At 39.0% G+C, this 20562-nt stretch overlaps 1 protein-coding gene across 3 annotated transcripts in view; it reads left to right on the forward strand.

Moving 5' to 3' along the window:
- Positions 1-10916, forward strand: part of slc6a2 (solute carrier family 6 member 2) — a 35276-nt gene extending 24360 nt beyond the window's left edge. For all 3 annotated transcript variants that reach the window (XM_050044673.1, XM_050044681.1, XM_050044690.1), the window contains exons 8-15: positions 724-848; positions 1039-1151; positions 2709-2837; positions 3740-3839; positions 4573-4673; positions 5729-5896; positions 8713-8784; positions 9146-10916. In XM_050044673.1, the coding sequence (XP_049900630.1) occupies positions 724-848; positions 1039-1151; positions 2709-2837; positions 3740-3839; positions 4573-4673; positions 5729-5896; positions 8713-8784; positions 9146-9169 (832 nt within the window). In that variant the 3' untranslated portion in view covers positions 9170-10916. The remainder of the gene's footprint in view (positions 1-723; positions 849-1038; positions 1152-2708; positions 2838-3739; positions 3840-4572; positions 4674-5728; positions 5897-8712; positions 8785-9145) is intronic.
- Positions 10917-20562: the final 9646 nt, after the last annotated feature.

Consider the following 20562-nt stretch of genomic DNA (forward strand, 5'->3'; position numbering starts at 1 on the left):
CAAACTTATCATGAAAATATAATTCTCAGAATCTAAACCTTGAAATATTATCAAAGACTAATTAGAACATGTGTGTTAAAATAACATTGCCAGAGCATTGTATTTTAACTGGACAGCTTCCAGTTGTAAAATGGACAAAATGGTTTTCCTCATTTACTTTTATAATCATGTTTGCACACACAATATAATGTTAACATGTTTATTGTCTGTAATTAATGTACTAACACATCATATAGATGGTTTAGGTAAAGCGCTCTTGAGATGTGCATTTGTATAATGACCTGGTCGACTAGACTGAAGAGTAGGACTGAATTAAAGCTGAAAAGATTCTATCACAATCTGCACACAATACAAAAAAGCTCCCTCAGCCCAGAGGGTGGCCGTGGTCAAGTTGCCCCTTTTCAGTTTTTTGTTCAGTTTTGCCACAAAACAGCACACCAATAATATCCCCTCTGAAACAATGTTTGGCTGATGATCAACTCCTAAAAACCTTGAAAAATGCCCAGTAACACATAGCCCTATTTTGACCCGACACGTTCATGTGAAAAGAATGATACCTTTCAACAAGAAACAGTTTGCCTTTGTTAAATTTAATTAGTATAAGGACCTTCGGGGATAGAAAGTGGTGGGGTTAAAAAAACAAAAAATGTAGAGGTAAAGGTAAAAAGGTAACTAAGCTCTGTTTTTAACTTGTTTTTGTTGTTGGGCCTTTTCTTTCTCCAGGGACGCTCTCTTGACCAGCACTGTGAACTGCGTCACCAGTTTCTTCTCAGGGTTTGCCATCTTTTCTGTGCTTGGATACATGGCTTACAAACATAAGGTGAAAATAGAAGATGTGGCAACAGAGGGTAAGTGCTGGTTTCCAAAGTACAAATAATTAAAACATACTAGTAACACTCCTGCACTACATCAACGCTGACTGGCTCAATACTGTATATTGCTGTAAGCATTTACATGCATACAAATTTGTACTTTGTAACCACTGTTTATGAAAATCAAAGTTATTGCGTGTGCATGTATCTGTTTGTGTATGTACAGGGGCAGGATTGGTGTTTATCATCTACCCCGAGGCAATTTCGACACTGCCTGGCTCAACATTTTGGGCTATTGTTTTCTTCATCATGTTGCTGACTCTGGGTATTGACAGCTCGGTGAGTCCCAACAACCACTACGACCACTCTGTAGAGCTCAAACTTATTCTTATGACCAGAAGTATAAATATTTTTAGCAGGATAACAGCTCTCTGAATAGATACCTACAAGATGCACAAGTGGCAAATTAATAAACATTTAAAAATTTCAAGTTCATGTTGTTTATATGCACAACTAAGGCAAAAATCACAAAACAGTGCTAATTACATATGCATAAGGAAGAAAAAGACGATCGTGCAAGTAAAAAGAAAATGAGAATCGAACCATCAAACAGCGCAAGTTAAAATAAGGGATAAAATAATACAAAAATAAAATATGAAATTGAGTAATACAAATTAATAAATTGAATGCTAACATCTATGTAGTAAAATACACAGCAGGAAGTAAACATACTACAGTGCAAATAGAAGATTGCAGAGCAAGTTGAGTGGTGAATATTACAAATGAAATACAGGCATACATGCATGTACATGCAGTGCTGGATACACTGTAGGTTTTCATGGTGCTTTAGCCTGTACAAAAGGTGCAGACATCAATGAAGCTTGTTTGGAAAATAGCTCTTTATTTCAAACGAGGCATGGTTTCCCCCGTGTTTGACCCAGTGCTTAGAAAAACAGTGCTCCTGTCCATTTACTGTGCAGGTACAGAACAGTGCAGACACTGTATGTTGAGACCCTGTCTGGATAGTAATGATATCCATGTATCATGCTGAAAGACTTTTTTTTAGCTGAGATGGCCATTAAACCTGATATTTGCTGGAACATGATGGTTATTACATACTCAGTGTGCAAGTTAATCTCTGAGAAACTCGACTTGGCTGATTTTATGACCTAATAACTTTTATTCAACATGATAATACAATGACTGACTGGCTACTGCCAACTGTTCATGTGACGGTTTTATGACTCTTTATGACTGATAATGTGGGTAAATTGTAGAAATTAACTAATAAGAGCAAAGTAATGTAGAGTAAACAATGTTTCTGTGTGGTCAGCGTTAAAGTGACTGTAAATGGTCTGCGATAACAACAATGCCTTCCTTGGAGGATTCAAAAGCCAGCAGTAATTTAACAAAACATCTGCCCAATGACTCACTCAGATGAAAAATAAACAAAGGATAGTTTTATCACCTCCAATCTGTCATCACATCCGTAAGTAATGCACGTATCCTCTCTGTCCTTTATCAAGTAGATCAGATGAAGACCATACAGACTGTAATGTACTATGTATGTGTATTTTAAGTATCATGTTCCATTTCTTTGCCTGTACTTTATTGTTGAGCTGAGGTAGGACCAAGGACACATCTTCAGCCCTGGTTGGATAATAAAGTTTTATTCTATTCAGTTCTCTCAAAATTGGAGGTATTACCAATCAACCTGAATTAATGGACATATGATGTTCTAATTGCAAAATGAGCCAACGTTTGGTTGGATATTGCTACATATATCATTGTAAAAAGTTGTATTTACCCATACTAATCTGGTATATTCATTAGAGAACACCTTAAATTGGGCAGAGATGTCTGAGTTTCATGTCTCTCTTTGTTTGTGTCCACCAGATGGGTGGCATGGAGGCCGTCCTCACAGGCCTGACAGATGACTTTAAGATCCTCAAGAGAAACAGGAAGGTCTTCACCTTCGCCACAGCCTTTGGAACCTTCCTGGTTGCCCTCCTCTGCATTACTAATGTCAGTATGAGACTACAAAGTGCCATAAATTTACACTTGAATGAAATATGTGTTTTGATAAGCCCCACCTTCAACATAAAGCCTGCTGATGTAATGTTTCACTTCATCTTTTAGTATCTAGCTTTGCCTTCTTTTCAGTCATGCCCGAATAATGTACAAAGAATAACCTACACTACAAAATTGGGTATCTCACAGCAAGAAATATTGTTTTAAAATATACCAATGTGGTGGTAAGAACGGCCTGTAGTGTCAAAACATGATAAATGAAAATTTTAAAATGCATGCGACCGCTTCCTGGAAGTCAAGTCCCATGATATGTCATCAAAGGACAGTTTCAGAAAAATATCACAGAACCCTTTCAAAGACATGATCAAAAACGCTATTGCATGACACTGATGACAAATTTGAATTTAATATCAGTTGTATCCAAGCAGGAAATGTTTCATTTTCTCTGTAGTCTCTACTTATTCACACTGCGTAAGAACCAAGGAGTAATGTTTACCCGTTATAGACTTTCAGACTTTGGAGACAGAAAGGTATTATGCTAGTGATTCACATGGTTTCTTCCCTTTATCAGATCAATGAAATTATTGTGCAGTGAATGGTTCCCATCCTGGCTCCGCAGTACAAGATACAGATTGTGCCACTCAGGATACAAATCAAAGATTTATTTCCAATACACACGCAATCCACTCTTAGTCCATGAGAGACTTGTCCAAGTTCAAACTCTTCAAAGTGGACCTTACGTCACGTCAAACAGCCAAACTAGCATATGTGCTACAATGGCTGAAAGGGCATTCCAGTTTGAATGCACACAAGGGTCCACTTATCTTCAAAAGATGAATATTTATAAAGCACACACACACACACTAAATTTACTCTGCCTCTTTCTCTCTTTGTAGGGTGGGATCTACGTTCTGACCCTGTTAGATAAGTATGCAGCAGGGACTTCTATACTGTTTGGTGTGCTGATCGAGGCCATTGGAGTGTCATGGTTTTACGGTATGAATTTTCTAATTACTTCATTACTTACTTCAAATGACGATACAAAATGACAAGGAACTGAACAAAATATAACTGAAACGTCTTACCCACTAACCCATTCCCACCCTCTTGCCATAATGTCAGTGTAAAAGGAAACACAGTGAAACTTAAAATGGCACAAGAATCATCGCTGACAAAATATTGGAGGTGAAATAAAGGAGACAGCAGGTCAGGTTCATAGAAACCTGTTTTTAGGTTGGCAAAAACCACAAACACCAGGACCAGAAATGTAATCAGAAAATAAGGTTTAGGGATTGTAACCTACATGGTGTGCTTAGTATCACTTTTCTGGCACAATCAACAAGTTGTGATCAATGTTAGAGCCTTCATCTACGTGTACTTAAGCATGCAGTACAGCGGTAAACGAGACACAAGACAAACTAATGCAAAAAGGAACCAGAGAAGTGAAACAAAGCTTAAGTCATGAGATTATTTGTGGAAAGGCATACAGTAGTAGGACTATCTATCCTATCAAGCTAATCTATATCTATCCATCTCTTCATCATCTGTAGACCCCAAGAAAAGGGAAGGTAAAATTACAGGGAAAAAAATCCTCAAGAGCGTTCCCTCCTACTGTCTAGTGAGATTTCATACTTGGCACAAAGAACCTGCTGTAGCTTACATTTACTGAATGTTGTAACTTTGCTCTCGGCATTAACCTTTAATCTGTAACTCTTCATGCTCACTCCAGGTGTGGACCGCTTCAGTGAAGATATCGAGCGGATGATGGGCTTTAAGCCAGGTCTCTACTGGAGGCTGTGTTGGAAATTTGTCAGCCCAGCTTTTCTGCTGGTGAGAGGAATATAAAACACTGAGGAGGTTACATTTTACTGTTTTCCCCAAACACGGATAATGTCTGATCCTAGATCAAATACAAATTTAGTGGAAAATCAGCTAAAAATGTTTTAAGAAATGACAATTAAGCTACAGTCATGGTTGATATCTTCCAGTAACTGTCATTCACAAATGTCGGCATGCTGTATGTGGCATTCATTCGAGCATGCAGTAAATTAGTTTGAGAGTCAGTGATTCAGTTATGTAACACACAATCAACATTGCATTCCTATTAGAATAAATAGCTTAAGTAAATTAATGTAATGTAATAAGTTGGGAGGCAAACAAGAAAAAGCATTCACCCAACACCAAAGGGTGCAGCAGTGGTGCTTCTGGCTTGTACCTAGAGGGACGGCGGGATCACGGAGGGCAGTTTGAACTCCAGTGCACCTCCTGGCGACTTCTTCACTGGCAGGTGAAATAAGTAGCTTGCAACTCCACGTGCATTAGAGGAAGCACATGGATGTGTCCACTGTTGTCCGGGGGAGGGTGTAGACAGTCATGTGCTTCCTCTAATACAAATGGCTGTCTGCACCCTCCCCTCTACAACAGTGGAAGTTGTAGTAACAATGGCTGCAACACAGGAGAACTGATCATCCCGCACTGTGTAAAAGGGACACACGCAAAAATGAAATGACATTATTTACAGATATATTTTGGCAGATTGGGTACTGCTCCAATGAACATTTGTTCTCTAAAAGAGAACATATCCTTGTCCAAATTTGCCAGCTTAATGGAGTGTAACAATTATGCGTCCTCTCTTTTGAGTGAGCCTTTTCATCATGCACCATTGTGCTAGTAACGTAGGAGATGAGTGATGTGACTGAGGCAATAATGATACAACACCACACCCTACCAATTGTATTCCACTTGAACCAACCTTTTCCTTGTAGCGTCCACTGATGTGCACCGCAATTATATTAATGAAGAGACGTTGAATGTTATGAGCAGCACTAATACAAATAGATGTGACACTCCGTTTCCCCCTTCTCTCTCTCCTCTCTCTATCACAGTTTGTCGTAATAGCCAGCACTGTGACATCGTCAGGCCTCAAGTATGATGAGTACGTCTTCCCTAACTGGTCTAACGTTGTTGGCTGGGGTGTGGCCATGTCATCCATGCTGTTTGTCCCCTGCTATGCCATATATAAATTCTGCACCGTACCAGGAACATTCAAACAGGTCAGTATCAAAAAATATTTGTCACACTGGATGAAAAGACATTGTGAGCTATAACTGTATGGAAACATTAAATGATTATACACTGACTGCCAATTGCTGCCAGGAAAGTCACTGAAGAGGAGGGAATATGGGAAAAATTATTTCTGATTACACAAGCACTTAATGAGAAGTGTTTGTACTGACAAATTTGGTGTAAATAAAATCGCAAATTGACATTGGATAATAGAAGCCAAATGTAATCACTGCTAAAAAGTACAAGTGTGACTAAATGGTGCACGGTATGCTCTCATTTCAAACAAAACTTGAAAATGGCAACCTGATTGAAGAGTGAACTTTCCTCTCTTAACTTGCTGACACTGGCACCGTGAGAACACTTTCAAATGATGCTTCAAAGCATTGAGAGTTTGATCGTAATCATCAAAGCACCAGAGAGCTATTTTTATCCTTCAGCAGCCAAGCAGTGTCAGCGTCACTCTACTGTAACAATTCTCACATCACATTGGCATTTCCCATCGGTACTCAGGGTTTAAGATTCTTCTCAGGTTCTTAGGACACACGTTCTTTCCGATAACTCCTGTAACAGCCTATCAAGTTTTGGCTGTCTCCATCTCATAAAATTCAGAATAAACAGCTCTTGAGGGTTGATAAGAATTCCTCAGAGGTTCCAAAAGGCAGAGGCATATTTTGTCGGAGATAAAGTCCATAATGAATGTTGCTAATGTTTGACATTTGTTTTGACTGCATTTCCCTTTTACATCTCAGGTAAGTACATGGATACTGTGGCTCCTCTAAGAATATGCAGATGTGAAAAGTCATTTAAAAAGGAACAGTCACCCTCCAAGTGACCATTTGTATGTTAATTACTCACCTCAAGTTACACTGAATTAGAGAAGAAAAAGTTTTTCTCACATGCCTCCACCATGAACTACGATCCAAATCTGGAGTAAATTCTTGATGGTCTGAAGTCATAGGGGTCTGCATTTAACAACAACAAAACTATTTCAAATCATCTGTTTTCAAACTCTCACATAACTCATGTAGTACAATGCAAGTCTCATTTTTCCATTTGTTTGTTCAGCACTTCCAAAACACGCTTTTTTGCTAAAACATTACTGTTTAAAACACTTCAACATAAATAGCGCACGTGGTCGTCCATGACTGAGAATGTTTGGTTAGAAGTGTTTTAAATAGTAACGTTCTAGTGAAACAGGATGTGTTTGGACAGTCCTGAGCACATGACTGAATAAAATAGACTTTACATTTTGCTGTTGTTAAATGTGATCCCAAATGACTTCAATTCATCAAGAATTTTCTCAGTTTTGGATTCTTTGTTCACCATGGAGGCATGCGAAAAAACAAAGTTTTCTTCCTGAATGCAATGTAACACAGGGGTGAGAAGCAGTGATGTGCAGGTCAGGTTTTTTTTTTTTTTAAAAGCCTGTACCAACCCAGCCTGTTATGAGAATCAATCTGCCAGGCCTGAATCACAAACATATGCATATGCTGACCCAAACCTGACCACAAACTGGAGCTAAAAGTTTATAGTAATGATCATCACTACTAACAACCTACTTGCTGTCGGCGATATTGTAGGTCATGTCCAATAAATATCACAATACAAAATGTGTGTTTTCTGATTAAAAAGCACCAACGTAGGAAGACAGCAAGTATTCATCCGTCTTTTAAGTGTCTTGTTTTTAGTATGATCTCTAGTACACAGCTGATGTTCTATGAAGATTGTTTACATGAGCGCACACTTGATAGGTACAGTGGTTTGTTTACATAATGCTCCAGAAGTGCATATTATATGAATTCAGTGTGGACAGAGAGGCACTTGCACTATGACCAGAGAGATTTAGATATGTTAGACTTCAACAGATATCCATGGTCAAAAGCTAAATAAGATAAAGTCTGAGTGCAGCAGCACTGATGATAAGTGTGAGAGACACAGAGAGAGATGGGGAGAGGGAAAGAGGAGGAGGAAGTTGGATTACTGCACATTCCTGAAAATTATCAACTTACTCAGAGCGCTGCTTCATCACTTTATGACCCTTTGGCCTGAAACCCGTGATATTTTCTAACAAGCTTACCTGTACTGGCCGACCCGCTGGTTAACCCGCAGGAACTGTGGGCTGACCTGTGCATCACTAGTGACTAGGCTAACTGATATACAAATGGTCATTTGGGGGATATTCCTTTAAGAAGGTCAGAATTTCAGCGTCAAATAGAAATAAAAAGAAGGTATACTGAGTTATATTAAAGATTTAGTAGGTAACTTATTAAACATATCTTTTTGTCTTGCTGAAACTGTGGCTTGATCCTGACAGCAGTACATGAGACTTATCTGTGGAATAAAATTAAAAAAAAATCAGATTCCTCTGACTCCTGCTATTGCATTTAAAGAGTCCATTGCGCCTGAATGGAAACAATCAATCATAACCAGGAGGAGTCTCTAACGCATGTCAGTCCCCACCGCACACACTGCACAGCCAAAATAGTGTACACAGGAAAACAATTAAACAGAAGACAGATGATGAAAAGCAAGCTAAAAGAAGGCGTTAACATCAGAGCAGTGGATTCTTGCAAATGCCATTAGGAACACTAGAAGGAACCAGAGGAACCTGATTTTCTCACACATAATCTGTCTCATGCACTACTGTCAAGATATACTTAGGTTCAGCCAATGTGAAAGTTACCGACTGAACCTTTAAAAGGCAATTGTGGTTTATGTGTGCCTCGAAGAGGAGACACTTGTTTTGTGAGAAGTGTTGAGAATGATGTGTTGTAATTGCTTTGTTTCTTTGTTTGTTTTGCAGAGGATAGCCTATTGCATCACTCCAGAACATGAACATCATTTGGTGGCTGAGGGAAATATACGTCAGTTCACAGTAAGGGCAAATTTTTGTGCTTTTCATTAACAGTGTTAATTTGATCTGGCTAAATGGCTGCAATTAATCTGGATTTGAACACATTGAATTGCTTCTGAACTGACTTGTGCACTGACTATTGCTAATGTTTTAACAATTTTAAGAGTCGGCAAAAAAGACAGAAATTATACTTTGGGGTGTAGGCCTTTTTAAGAGTGGCTTACAAGAACAATAAATGACTCAATGGCATTTTTAACAAGGCAAAAAGCAGGCAGCAGCGAGTAATCAAGAAAAGAAAAGTTGACCAAGGCGGTTAAAATTGAATAATATACAATGGACATTAATTCATAAAACAGACCCATGACTTTTTTTTGTCTTCCAGCTCAAGCATTGGTTGGCCATTTGATGACCAATATCCAGAATTCCCTCATCCATCCTCACATCTGGTGTTTGGAGTTCCTTTGTGCCACCAGTGGTTGGACAGACAAGGAGAGCAGCAGGCTCCCACCTCTCTCAGCAGTCTGCCTTTCTCCCTGTCCATTCAATACCCAAGGCCTTTGTTAACAGTAGCTTCAAGCACTTTGATTCCAGAGTTATGCCTGTTAACATTTTGAAACCATTAAACAGCTTCAGCTAATGGGGACAATGTACTGTTATTTGCCCATAAAACATTGTTATGGTTTTTATATAATATCTTAATTAAGCAGAAATTTGGTTGTGATTTTGTATAGTTTGTGATGTGACTATTATCTCTTAGAAGGGACAGAAACTAAAATTAAAACCAAAACAATCCCATTATCCTGTGTATTACTGTACAAGGGACCCAAATATTACATTTTTTAACTTTTTTTAGGCCTATGAGTAGTGATTATAACATTAATATTGGAAGAAAGTCTTTTTGCCGTTCTGTTGGCAGAGTGGCTTATCTGTGTCAGTGCCTTATCAAGTGAGACACTCCATGTTTCTTACAGTCCGTACAGCAAGAAATGATATAAACTGTGTTGACTCAGGAACCCACCAAATCAAGCCACAGTTTGTGGACGGCAATCTCTCAATTTGATCCAGTCAAACAGCTGGAAGTCAACAGCGCAAGGTCAAGCTCCTTAGCAAAGATTATATTATATCAGGCCTGATAATGCTTTTGTCTCACATTCTGTTACAGAAAAGGGAATAATTCACGCATCACACCGAAGCTTTAAAAAGACCCGAGACAGGCTTCATCCACCTTTTGTGTTGTGAAAGGCCAGTCTCATAACCAGGCTTTAATTTCAAAGGCTGAACTTGGTCAGTTCCTGGCTGCTTACTGAGGCTGAACAATTCAGAATAACAAATGGCGTAACTGTTACAGTTTCGTATTATTGTTGTGTTACTTTTACTTTCCCATTTTTTTTGGGATACACGTGGCTTTTCCTCCAAAGACATAGTGAGAGAGAGAGAGAGATAGCTGTGAGAGAGAGAGTGTGTGTGTGTGTGTGTGCGTGCGTGCGTGCGTGCGTGTGTATTGGGATGTTGTTGCCAACCATTCATTATGCTGTAAGCGCACAGTACATGGAGGACTGACAACTTTCACTGCACTGTGTAGTAACTTAAATACATGATAATAACTCTTATTTCATCTGAAACATATCTTGTGATGTTCCACTTTTTCATCAATATAGAAGTGCCAATATGTTTATTTAGGAATGTTTTTAATTATCTATTGTTTTATCTTTTTTTATTTATTTGAATGAAGTTGAATTTCAACCATGAGTTCTAGCCCTTGATGAAAGGAATAAAGCCACAAAGAAAAAAAATCAAATATATGTGGAATATATAAGAAGATATAAAAAATATATATATAAATATATTCTTTTGTTATGTATAATCTTGTATTTATCAAATTGTTTATAACAAAACGTGAATGTAAAGTATTTTAAGCGTAACTGTCCACAGTCATAACATGGTGTTTGATGTATAGCTACGATGAACTATTTAGAGAAAATATTCTTCAGTGTAACCCTGGGCCACTTTGTCACATGTGAATGTGAACAAATACACCCTGGCTTTCCTGGACTATGTTTACAAAAATACTGTGTACAATACCAATGTCCTGTTGAACGTGAGTGACAACTATCAATGAAGAAGTCTGAAGTATTCACACTATGATAATAAAGAATTTCTTCTACACACACTTGAAGACTACGTGCTCTGATTTAACATCAGTTTTCAGAGACTTTGAGGTACGAGTCTCTCTGGTCTAACTCTGTTTAGTGTTACTGCTGACTGAGGGCTTCTCAGAGTGGCTGACTGTGCCTTTCCACTCTCTCTCCCTTTGTTAGCCTGCTGTACCACTGGCATACGGGCCTTCAATGTCCATTCTTTGAGCCTTTGCTGGCTAAGCTTCTATTGTTCATGATTCTCTGCTACCCACATGCCAAGTTTCCACGCACATCAGTAACTCTTCAAGAAACACATTTCCAAAAGCTAAACTGCATACATTTTATTATATCAATGACCTGCAACACATCTGTTTTGACATAACACTGTGTTTTAACACTGATTTGAGGTCTTTACCCAATTGTGTCCTAAACGTACACTGCATACCAACAATATAATGTATAACCTACATACAAAATGTCAAATCTTACTGTTAATCATTAGTCATTTTCCACTGTGAACACACCATACTAAAAAATACAGTATAAATCGGTACAGCTTGCATGGCTTATTTACAATATAAATATGAGGAACTAGAAAAGCACTACAAATAGTAATGAATACTGTTATTGCCTTTTCAGAATAAAAAGCATGGGATTTCTGAAAATATGACCGCTGTATTTGCTATGTAAGTTTTGACAACACTTTGACAAAACCAATCAATAAGAGGGTTCACTCACTATCATGCATGGGGGCATTTGGGACACACAAAATGTCTTTATGTAATACTCCATCAAGAAATTATCTCTGCCAAAGAGATACCGTTGACACACACAGTATATTGACCATGAAGCTTTTAAGCTGTCTGAAGTCAGAGCATTTACAGAAAGTTATTGGTGGACATGACCTGGCTTTGGCCTCTGCGTGGCTGAGACACAAAGGGGAGTAAAATAACCTGGATCCCACCAGACAAACAACTCAAGGGAAAACCCAGAGATATTCCAAAACTAAGCCAGTGGATTTCTTTGTAGATGGCTCTCGACCATTTCACCATCCAAGCACTTCATCACTTTTACCTAAGGCTGGGCTGAGAAGTCTAAGACCCCATCTCAGGCAGCTCAATTGTCTCCAACTTCACATAAAATAGGGCTGGGCGCTGGCATGGTGGACAGTGGTTGGCATTGTTGCCTTACAGCAAGAGGGTCCTGGTTTAAAGCTGCTTGTCACGTCTTGTTAGCTGGCTTCAAGGCACACACAGGAGCGGAGGGTAGGCTGGGCGAAAACACAAAACACTGAGCTTGGCCAAGATCTATGCAGACTTAAGACTATTATTGGCGAGACCAGAACTGAAAAAGACTTAAGGCCAACAGCTGGAGAGGTTCTATAAAAAAATGTTTTTTAAGCTTTGTGGATAAAAAAAGGCAAGCCTAGAGCAATTTTCAGGAGACTAGTTTATAATTACCTGAAAATAGGACTTGTTGTGTTTTTGTTACTTTAGAATGAGCGATGTATATCTACAAACAGAGCGGGTCCTCTCCCACGGAGTCTGCCATGTTGTTCTAAAGTAGCCCAGAGCAGACAAACACTGGCTCTACACAGGGTCATTCACATTATGGGAGAAGTTTTGGTTCTGCAACCTCACTGCTAGATGCTACTAACTCCTACACATTTGACCTTTAAGTTAAGGCATTTTGTCACATTATATACTGAGAAAGGTGCACACTGGCAGCGTTTTTAGCAAGGTGTGTAAAAAAGAATTAAACAGTGCAACATGTGGTTGATTACTAAACTATGAACATCCAGTTTTCTGATGGCACTTTACTGTGCCTGCCATTTCAGTGCAATGGAGCAGGTCAGAGTGTCTCTAGGAATCCTTATGAACTAGAAAATGTATAATTTCTGTTGTGATGAATATAAAGTGACCAAGACACTTTACCAGGACAAGATATTTACAAACTGGAAAGAAAGAGTACCTTCATGTCAACTAAAATAGTGTTTTCTCATTTAGACCCACCTAATTCGATAATGAACACTTCCATAGCTGATAATCGATCTAACTCTTTCTCCCGTTGACCTGTTGTTTTGAAGTGGGGCTTGAATTATCTGCCTTTTCCATCTCATCTCATCTCAGCCCTGCTTCTCAATGCCTCCAGTTCTACCTTAATGCAGCAAAAAAGGTCAAAACCACAAACTTTCATCAAATTTGTTTAGCCAATAAAAGTCAAAGCCGGACCACCACAGACTGCTTCTTAATTGGCAGCTCTGTGCAGCACTAATGCGATTGGGGCAAAGGAGAGCCATTTTTTAATGCGCCTCTTTAGGCTGAGGACTTGGTCTATACTCATAATCCAATTGCCAGAGAATAGTCCATGTGACTGAGAGGTAAAACCCCTCTGTGGTTGGCAGGAGCATGTCACGGAGAGAATCCTGATACAAGGAGATCAGTGAGGGTGATGTTAGGGAGAGGTTAGTTATAAAATCCTCTGTGGCAAATGTTAGAGATTTATACATGAAGTTTTGCTTCCCGCATCGACAGTGATAGACGACTGTTTAATCATATACTCAAAGTTCTTGTGAAACACAAAAGTTATAGGTAAGTACAGATGCAGCAGTGTGTCAGATTTCAGGTCTACTCTAATTTCTAAGGATCAGTTGTTCATATCAACAATCTGCGTCTACTGTATTTACAGTACTGTAATGTGAGTGCTCTTCTTTGTTCATACATCTGTCGTGTACACAGCTTGAAGAAAATATCACAGATGTATACATTCCTGCTGGTTTGTTGTTGAGCGACAGTGGGTAAGGGTTACTGTGGGGTTTAAATCTAAAGATGGGTGGGTTTAGTGGAGAATATCAGATTTCAAGGCCTCTCTTAGGTACAGAAAATATTCCCTTGTTTTTCCTGGAAATGTAAAAATAGAAAACTCAATGAGCAATGACATTTTCCACCATGATGTCCAACTGTGACAACAACAATCTTTCAATGCTTGAAGTTTAACAAAAATATTTGCTGGTACTGTAGCATGTGACTGCTTTTCTGTTTTGATAAATGGTATGTCCCAATAGCCGTTTTCCATTTCTGAATGCCAAATTCAAATCATTAGATTATTTTGATTCTGATGCTGTTTTGTTCTATGCAGCACTTCTAATGTTTCCTACAGTTAAAGGGTGAGTGATTTATCAATAGGTCACATTCATCTCTTTTTCAAATGGAGTCTCTGAGGGGATGGCGGTCTGCAACCACATGACTGACTTAGACATTCAGCAACCGCAGACTAGCTGTGGGCATGGCATTATTGCTAGGATCCTTTCTAGGCAGGAAACTTCTCTCCTCCCTTGGGCACACTCTGTGGATGATGTATTTCCTGTTTATTTTTTGGGCCACCCCTATAACTGTGAAAACCACAAAAAGCCCGGACCAAGTCCAAATAATTTACGCAAGAATTGAGGAACTGTAAAGACTTTGTGACCTTTTCCTTCACATTTGTGGTTTCATTCCATCCTTAGTTATCTATAGTATCAAAGGTTTCTATAAAAAGTAGTGCCTGTTTCCTGTCTCCCAAGCAAAAACAGACATGAACCTAATAAACGTCAAATTGTGATTCCCACATAAGATATGGTTACATATGGCCACAGTCTCTCAAAACTGGTAAACATTTGTGACCTCAGGTCATGAATGTAACCTGGGCACGAAAACTGAAATGAATTCATGTCTAGGAAAGACAAATATATTTCTACCTGTGTGCGGCAAAACAAAATTATTTTAGAGAAGTATATGCTGTAAGAGTTGTTAGCCATAATCTGTGCCTCTTCCACTGTGTGATAGATTAATCACGTCAAGTTAAATATATTCAAAAGGTCCATTATTTATTATTTGGGTCTTCCCAAAGTCAACAGAAGGATTTGTTTTTGCTAGCCTCACATGAATAAGCCAAACATTCTCACTTTGTATTAAATTCTTACTACTCTTAAAGCCGTATAATGTGTGAAAGGCCCACAATCTGTATCTGTAACAACAAGCATTCTTACACGCATGTGTGCATATGCACAGTTTTACAAGAACACAAATATTTCCATTGCAGACCACAAAAATCAGATAGAAATCCTTCTGGGAGGGTTACTGTGAGGCTGACATTTAAAAATAGACAGATTTGCGCTACAAGTTCTCCATTAATTTCACATGTTGAAATAACAGTTAGTGACTCAGTCTATTCATTATCACACCTTAGATAAGTTTCTTTGTTTATGTAGCCTAACAGGGTATTTAATTACATTTCCAGGGGTGATATCATTGATACCATTTAAACATATAACCTTGATTAATTTGAATATGTTTACCTTTCGTTCTTGCTCAGATTTTATGTTTTCTCTAATAGTGCGGCTACTATGATCCTCAATGTCCATACTACAGGATATCTTAAATAAATTCACTGCTGATGGCCATCAAATGATTGTGACCCTCACAATTTGATCAAGTTGATTTGGCAATATACATTAGGTCTTTCTAAATCTTTCCAATGAGGATAAGATCTCAGTCTGAACTATTGACACTGAGCACATTTGTGTTCATTCAATCATTTAAAAATGAAATAAAAACAAGAACAGATGAGATTGAGTTATGCTGACCTCACATGTCAGTTCACATCCATGCTTATCTGTGAAACATCAGTATTAACAGGAAGTTGTAGATTTAGATCAGTTATGTCTTGTCATAGCAAAGAAAACAGAACCAGATCCTGTGGGTCTATAAAACAAAGTGCAGAGAGGAAGCGTATGCTGCAACTATTTCCAATTTATGAATTAGCATTGTTGTGGAAATGCTTTATATTATTTTGTCTCTTTTAGTGTATGGGGTCTCATTGAGGGCTCACAGTACAGCTACATTACTTCCGGTGCATGTGGGAACTGTTTGTTTATGTATGTGCATTATATAAATGCACAGGGAGTGTACACACATGTATTCATTTAAGCATGTCAGTGTGTACGTGTGGCAAACATAATTCCCTCTTATTTAGAGTTGGTGCAATATGGTTTACATTTGATAGGACTTTACACCAGTGATAATCAGTGGCAGTTATGGCCCATTTATACTACAGGTGCCAGACTGGGCCCGGTTCCTTTAGAGGGGCCAGTTTAATTAACCCTGAAACTGAGTGATGAACTGAGTGCTCATTATAGCAGCAGCTTGGGAGAAGAAAAATAGTAAGGAAGCCAAGTGAGAGGGCCTCTTAAAATAAGAACGTGTGACACACACAATGCAGCCGTCTGCACAGGCTTGCATTTCATTTCTGCCTTACGTCAATAATCACAACCAGTTTCATGCTTCAAGTCCATTTACTTCCATTTTTACATGTGTTACTGCATTGTATTAAACTCTGAACATCCTGGGACAGAGGTATGAGGCTGCTTTTGCTCTGCTAATGTACAGGTTTCACTGTACAATCTCAAGCAATATATAAAAACAACAACAACAATTTCAGTGCTCAACCAAGGTGTGACATTTTCCTATCAAAAAAAGTCATCTAAAAAAATATTATTTAAAAGTATATAATTATAATAAAAGTACAAAATAAAGATAAGATAAAAGCTAATCTGTGGATTTTTTTCTACTGTTGCTATGAAGCAGTTTCTCTATGAGCTGGTTAAAGTTTAGACTGTTTTGTGGGAGATGATTGCTGCAGCAATTTGCTGGCAAACGCAGGAATGAAAAAGACCGGTTGCTAAAAAACAGCTTTGCAACTGTTTTATGAGGAAGGAATTGTATTTGTCACATTTGTTAGACCTCAAGGATACAAAGTGTTTTGATGAGTACCACTTTGTGTAAACATAACTTTTGTTTGTTTATATCAAACTGGTAACAGGACCTTAAACTTCCGCACATTTACACGCAACTCTGTGCTTATTTTAGTCTTTTTTTCATAACTGATGTAGTTTTCTAGTCATTTTTTGTTCATTGCTTTAGTTGACTTGCCTGCACAGAGTGTGTCTTTGGGTCTCCCCACACCTGATCCTGTGTAAAACTGTAGGCCAAATCCAGCTCAGATAAGCTGAGTCTCTGGTAACTGCCCAGTACCAAACAGCAGTGATAAGCAATAAGAGCCAAGCATCTAACGACCACTGTTGGTGGACCAAACAAGACCTGAAGGACAATTGAATACTGAAACGTGATGCTCATGTTGTTCTACGTTAGCTGGATGTATAAGCGTAAGAAATACCTTCTGGATAAGCCAATGGTGTACCATGGTTGTATTGGTTTTAAAGTTAAAGTAACGTCCCTCTGCTGCGCAAAAGTTAAGCTATATAACCAGGGGCGGGCTGGCCATAGGGAGGTTCGGGTGTATTCCCGAACGGCCGGTCTGTTCCAGGCCGAACCGGCCGGTGGTCGGAACGTTTTTTTACCCCATAAAACGCAGCCGCGGTTGACCGCAGCAGCCTGCCCTCGCAGCCGCAGGTGGCAGTGGCATAGAATAAAACGTGAGACTGGGTCCATCTAATATTTTACATATTAAGGGGGGATACGAGCGGTTAGCAAGCACTGCCTATATGGCCCTATCATCCCAGACGGGTCGGGCCGGCCCAACAAACCGGACTGGACCCGTGGGTTTGGGCTGAAAAAATATGCAAATGACGCGGGCCAGGTCAGGCTTCGGGCTTCCTTTTTTTCGGGCAGACAATTGGCTAATGCTGGTGTGTCAGCTGTGTTGGGTCTGGGCTTAAAAACCCACCGGCCGGGTCGGGTCGGGTTGTAAGTTTCAGGCCCATTGACAACTCTAGTTTGTGTTTTTGGATGTGTTCAGGGCACACAGAACATTAAAGGTAGCCTATCAGCAATGTTACACCATACGTGCATAAATCATTAATCTGCTTTATCAATTAAAAATAAAATCCATACTGGCAGAAAAACGCACAATTTCTTTATTGCAAAAGAAAACATAGCCTATTTCAGGAGAGAGTCTGTGTTCAAAGTTAAAAAGATAATATTTGAATGTATAGACTACACTTCCTGTTTTCCTGTTCTGTTTCTACATTTTTACCAGCTCAAGAAAAATACATTAAAGTGAGTAATTCATCTACAGTGTGTGTGTGTGCGCGTGCGTGTGTGTGTGTGCCGCTTTTGTTATGTTGATTTCTATATTGTATTTGTGTTCTAACACTGTGAATTCTTTGCAAAAGTGCTATAACGTTTATCATTGTTGCTGTTATTGTTATAAGCTGACAAGGCCAGTGTCAGTCATGGAGTTGATGCAGAGGGACAGGATAATGCCAGTCATAGGAGTGAGGAGGAGGAAGAGACAGATGAGGAGGTACAGGAGAAGGAGGAGAAGGAGATGGAAGAGGAGGTGGAGGAGAAGAAGGAGGAAGAGGAGGAGGAGAAGGAGGAAAGTGGAGCAGGAACCACCAAAACAAACAGTGCCAGGTACAGGTGCAGGACTGGGTTGGCAATAGGTCTTTGCATATAATTATATTATATTCAATACACTCTACTGACTGACTAATCTGTGTGTGTTGTGTTTAATATCATTAGATTGTTTTTATACTGCAAATAAAGTATTCATGTTAAAATTACGGTTCCACTTGCGTCCGTCGTGCGATCGGAAAAAAGGCCTCTCCAAATCAAGATCCCGGGCTGAATTTCAACCCCAGCCCGCCCCTGTATATAACACATCTTTATGGAAAACAAAATGTTGGGAGGATCTCATAGATAATGGTGGGCTAGTCTACTTCTAATGGAGTGGCAAACTGTTATATACCATCTCAATAAGCTGAACCCTGTGACCATAATAGGCAGCACACTTTGTTCCTGCATGGAAAAGGGGATGTGGTGGGAAGAGAGGAAAGTGAATGAAAAAGATAAGCAGATGATGGATGGAACTGCCGTAGAAGTCCTGAATCACAGTATGCTTGGGGCATAAATTTGTGTTACACTTTCCATCCACCATCCATCCTCATGGGGAGTGTTCTGAAAAGTGAAGAGCTGTTTTAGCAATCAGAAGCTCTCAGGAGAGGATGTACACACACTAACATCTGAATCTACATGTACAATGTAGCTGACACTGTAAAATCAACGAGCAATGTACATGCATACACCTACTAACTACTGCATATACTACCTGCTCCCCCATCATATGATAACTGACTATCCAAGACAATAATGGTCAGCTAGTGAACGTTCACAATGACTTCAAGCAGCTTATCAACATCACTTTGTCACTTGGCAGGCGAACAAAACAGAGGTCAAGGCCAGTTAGCTGCTATAACTTCAAAGGCACAAATGTGGAACCTACCCACTACTGGAGGGTCTTTGTATTTATAACAACATTTTGTCAGCCAACATTTTTGTTTATCATGACGCAATGCTCGAAAAGTACAGACGTTAGATGGTGTGGAATGGCTATCTACAAAGATAAATCAGAGCAGGATAGAGAAAACAAACATGTCCTGTGGTGAGTGAGGGGAGAATGTTTGTTTTCACTGAACCTTGAATTGATGTCTCTACCTCCTCTGATGTCTGCTCTTTGGTTTCCTCTCAGTTTTATTCTGCACTCTCATTTTCTCTGTTTTTACCTTCTTCGTCTCTGTTTCTCTTTTATGCTCTCATCTGTAATCCAGTTTGAGCTGGTTCCTAGTCTGCAATCTGTCACAGATGGAGTATGGTCCTGATGTTATCATGTCCATCAGCAGTAGATTTCCTGAGAGGATTGTATTGCTGTGTGTGCGTGTCTCTGTGTCACACAAAAGTAGTAAGTTTGCTTTGGCAGATTTTGAATGGCACTACCTCAATAAATCAAGTAACTCGTCATGTAAGCTACAAAAATACACTGTATGTTGTCGAAAAAGTTGAATGAATTAAGCTTCCTTGTAGACAACAAAATAAAAAAAGGTTATAAACACATTTACTATTAATATAACTGTACTTTTGGGACAGATTTTATAAAGATGCTGTGTATTCCACATCACAGCTAGTTGTCTTGTTTTGCCACGGTATCTCTGACAACACAAAACATGTGCAGTAAGTGGGCGTGAGAAGAGACATATAGGACAAAGTTATCTGAGCTGTTTTCTTATCAGACAGATTTATAGTCTCGGCCAGGGCATCTTGTGTGGGAGCTGTGGTCCACTGAGTACGAGTAATTGAGTGGCATCCAGAGGGAATTACAGAACACCTGGAGGATATAAAGCAGGATTTTGACAAGATGGTTTATAACAAAGTGGGAAATACATAAGACGGGGGGTATGCTGGGTAATACCCTTGGTCCTCACCGCTGGCTGCTTTGGGAGAGCAAAACACTCCAGTGACTTTTTAGACTGGGTTTGTTTTGTCCAGTCGTGGTAAACCTTGATCACATCTGATTATCCTTGTACCAAAATCCTGCTAAAGACTAAAAACTAGATTTTCTGCTTAAAATCTCTAGGGTACGACGGAGTATTAGGGCCACATTGAAGAAAAAAAAAATTGGAGATTTCGAGAATAAAGTCGAAATATTACGAGAATAAAGTTGAAATATTATGAGATTAAAGTCATAATATTACGATAATAAAGTCGAAATATTATGAGATTAAAGTCATAATTTAACGAGATTAAAGTCATAATATTACAAGAATAAAGTCGTAGTTTTTAAGGAAATAACCAACAACAAACAGAATATCAGATTGTCTTTCATG

Source organism: Epinephelus moara, chromosome 1 (assembly GCF_006386435.1).
Source record: "Epinephelus moara isolate mb chromosome 1, YSFRI_EMoa_1.0, whole genome shotgun sequence".
NCBI lineage: Eukaryota > Metazoa > Chordata > Actinopteri > Perciformes > Serranidae > Epinephelus > Epinephelus moara.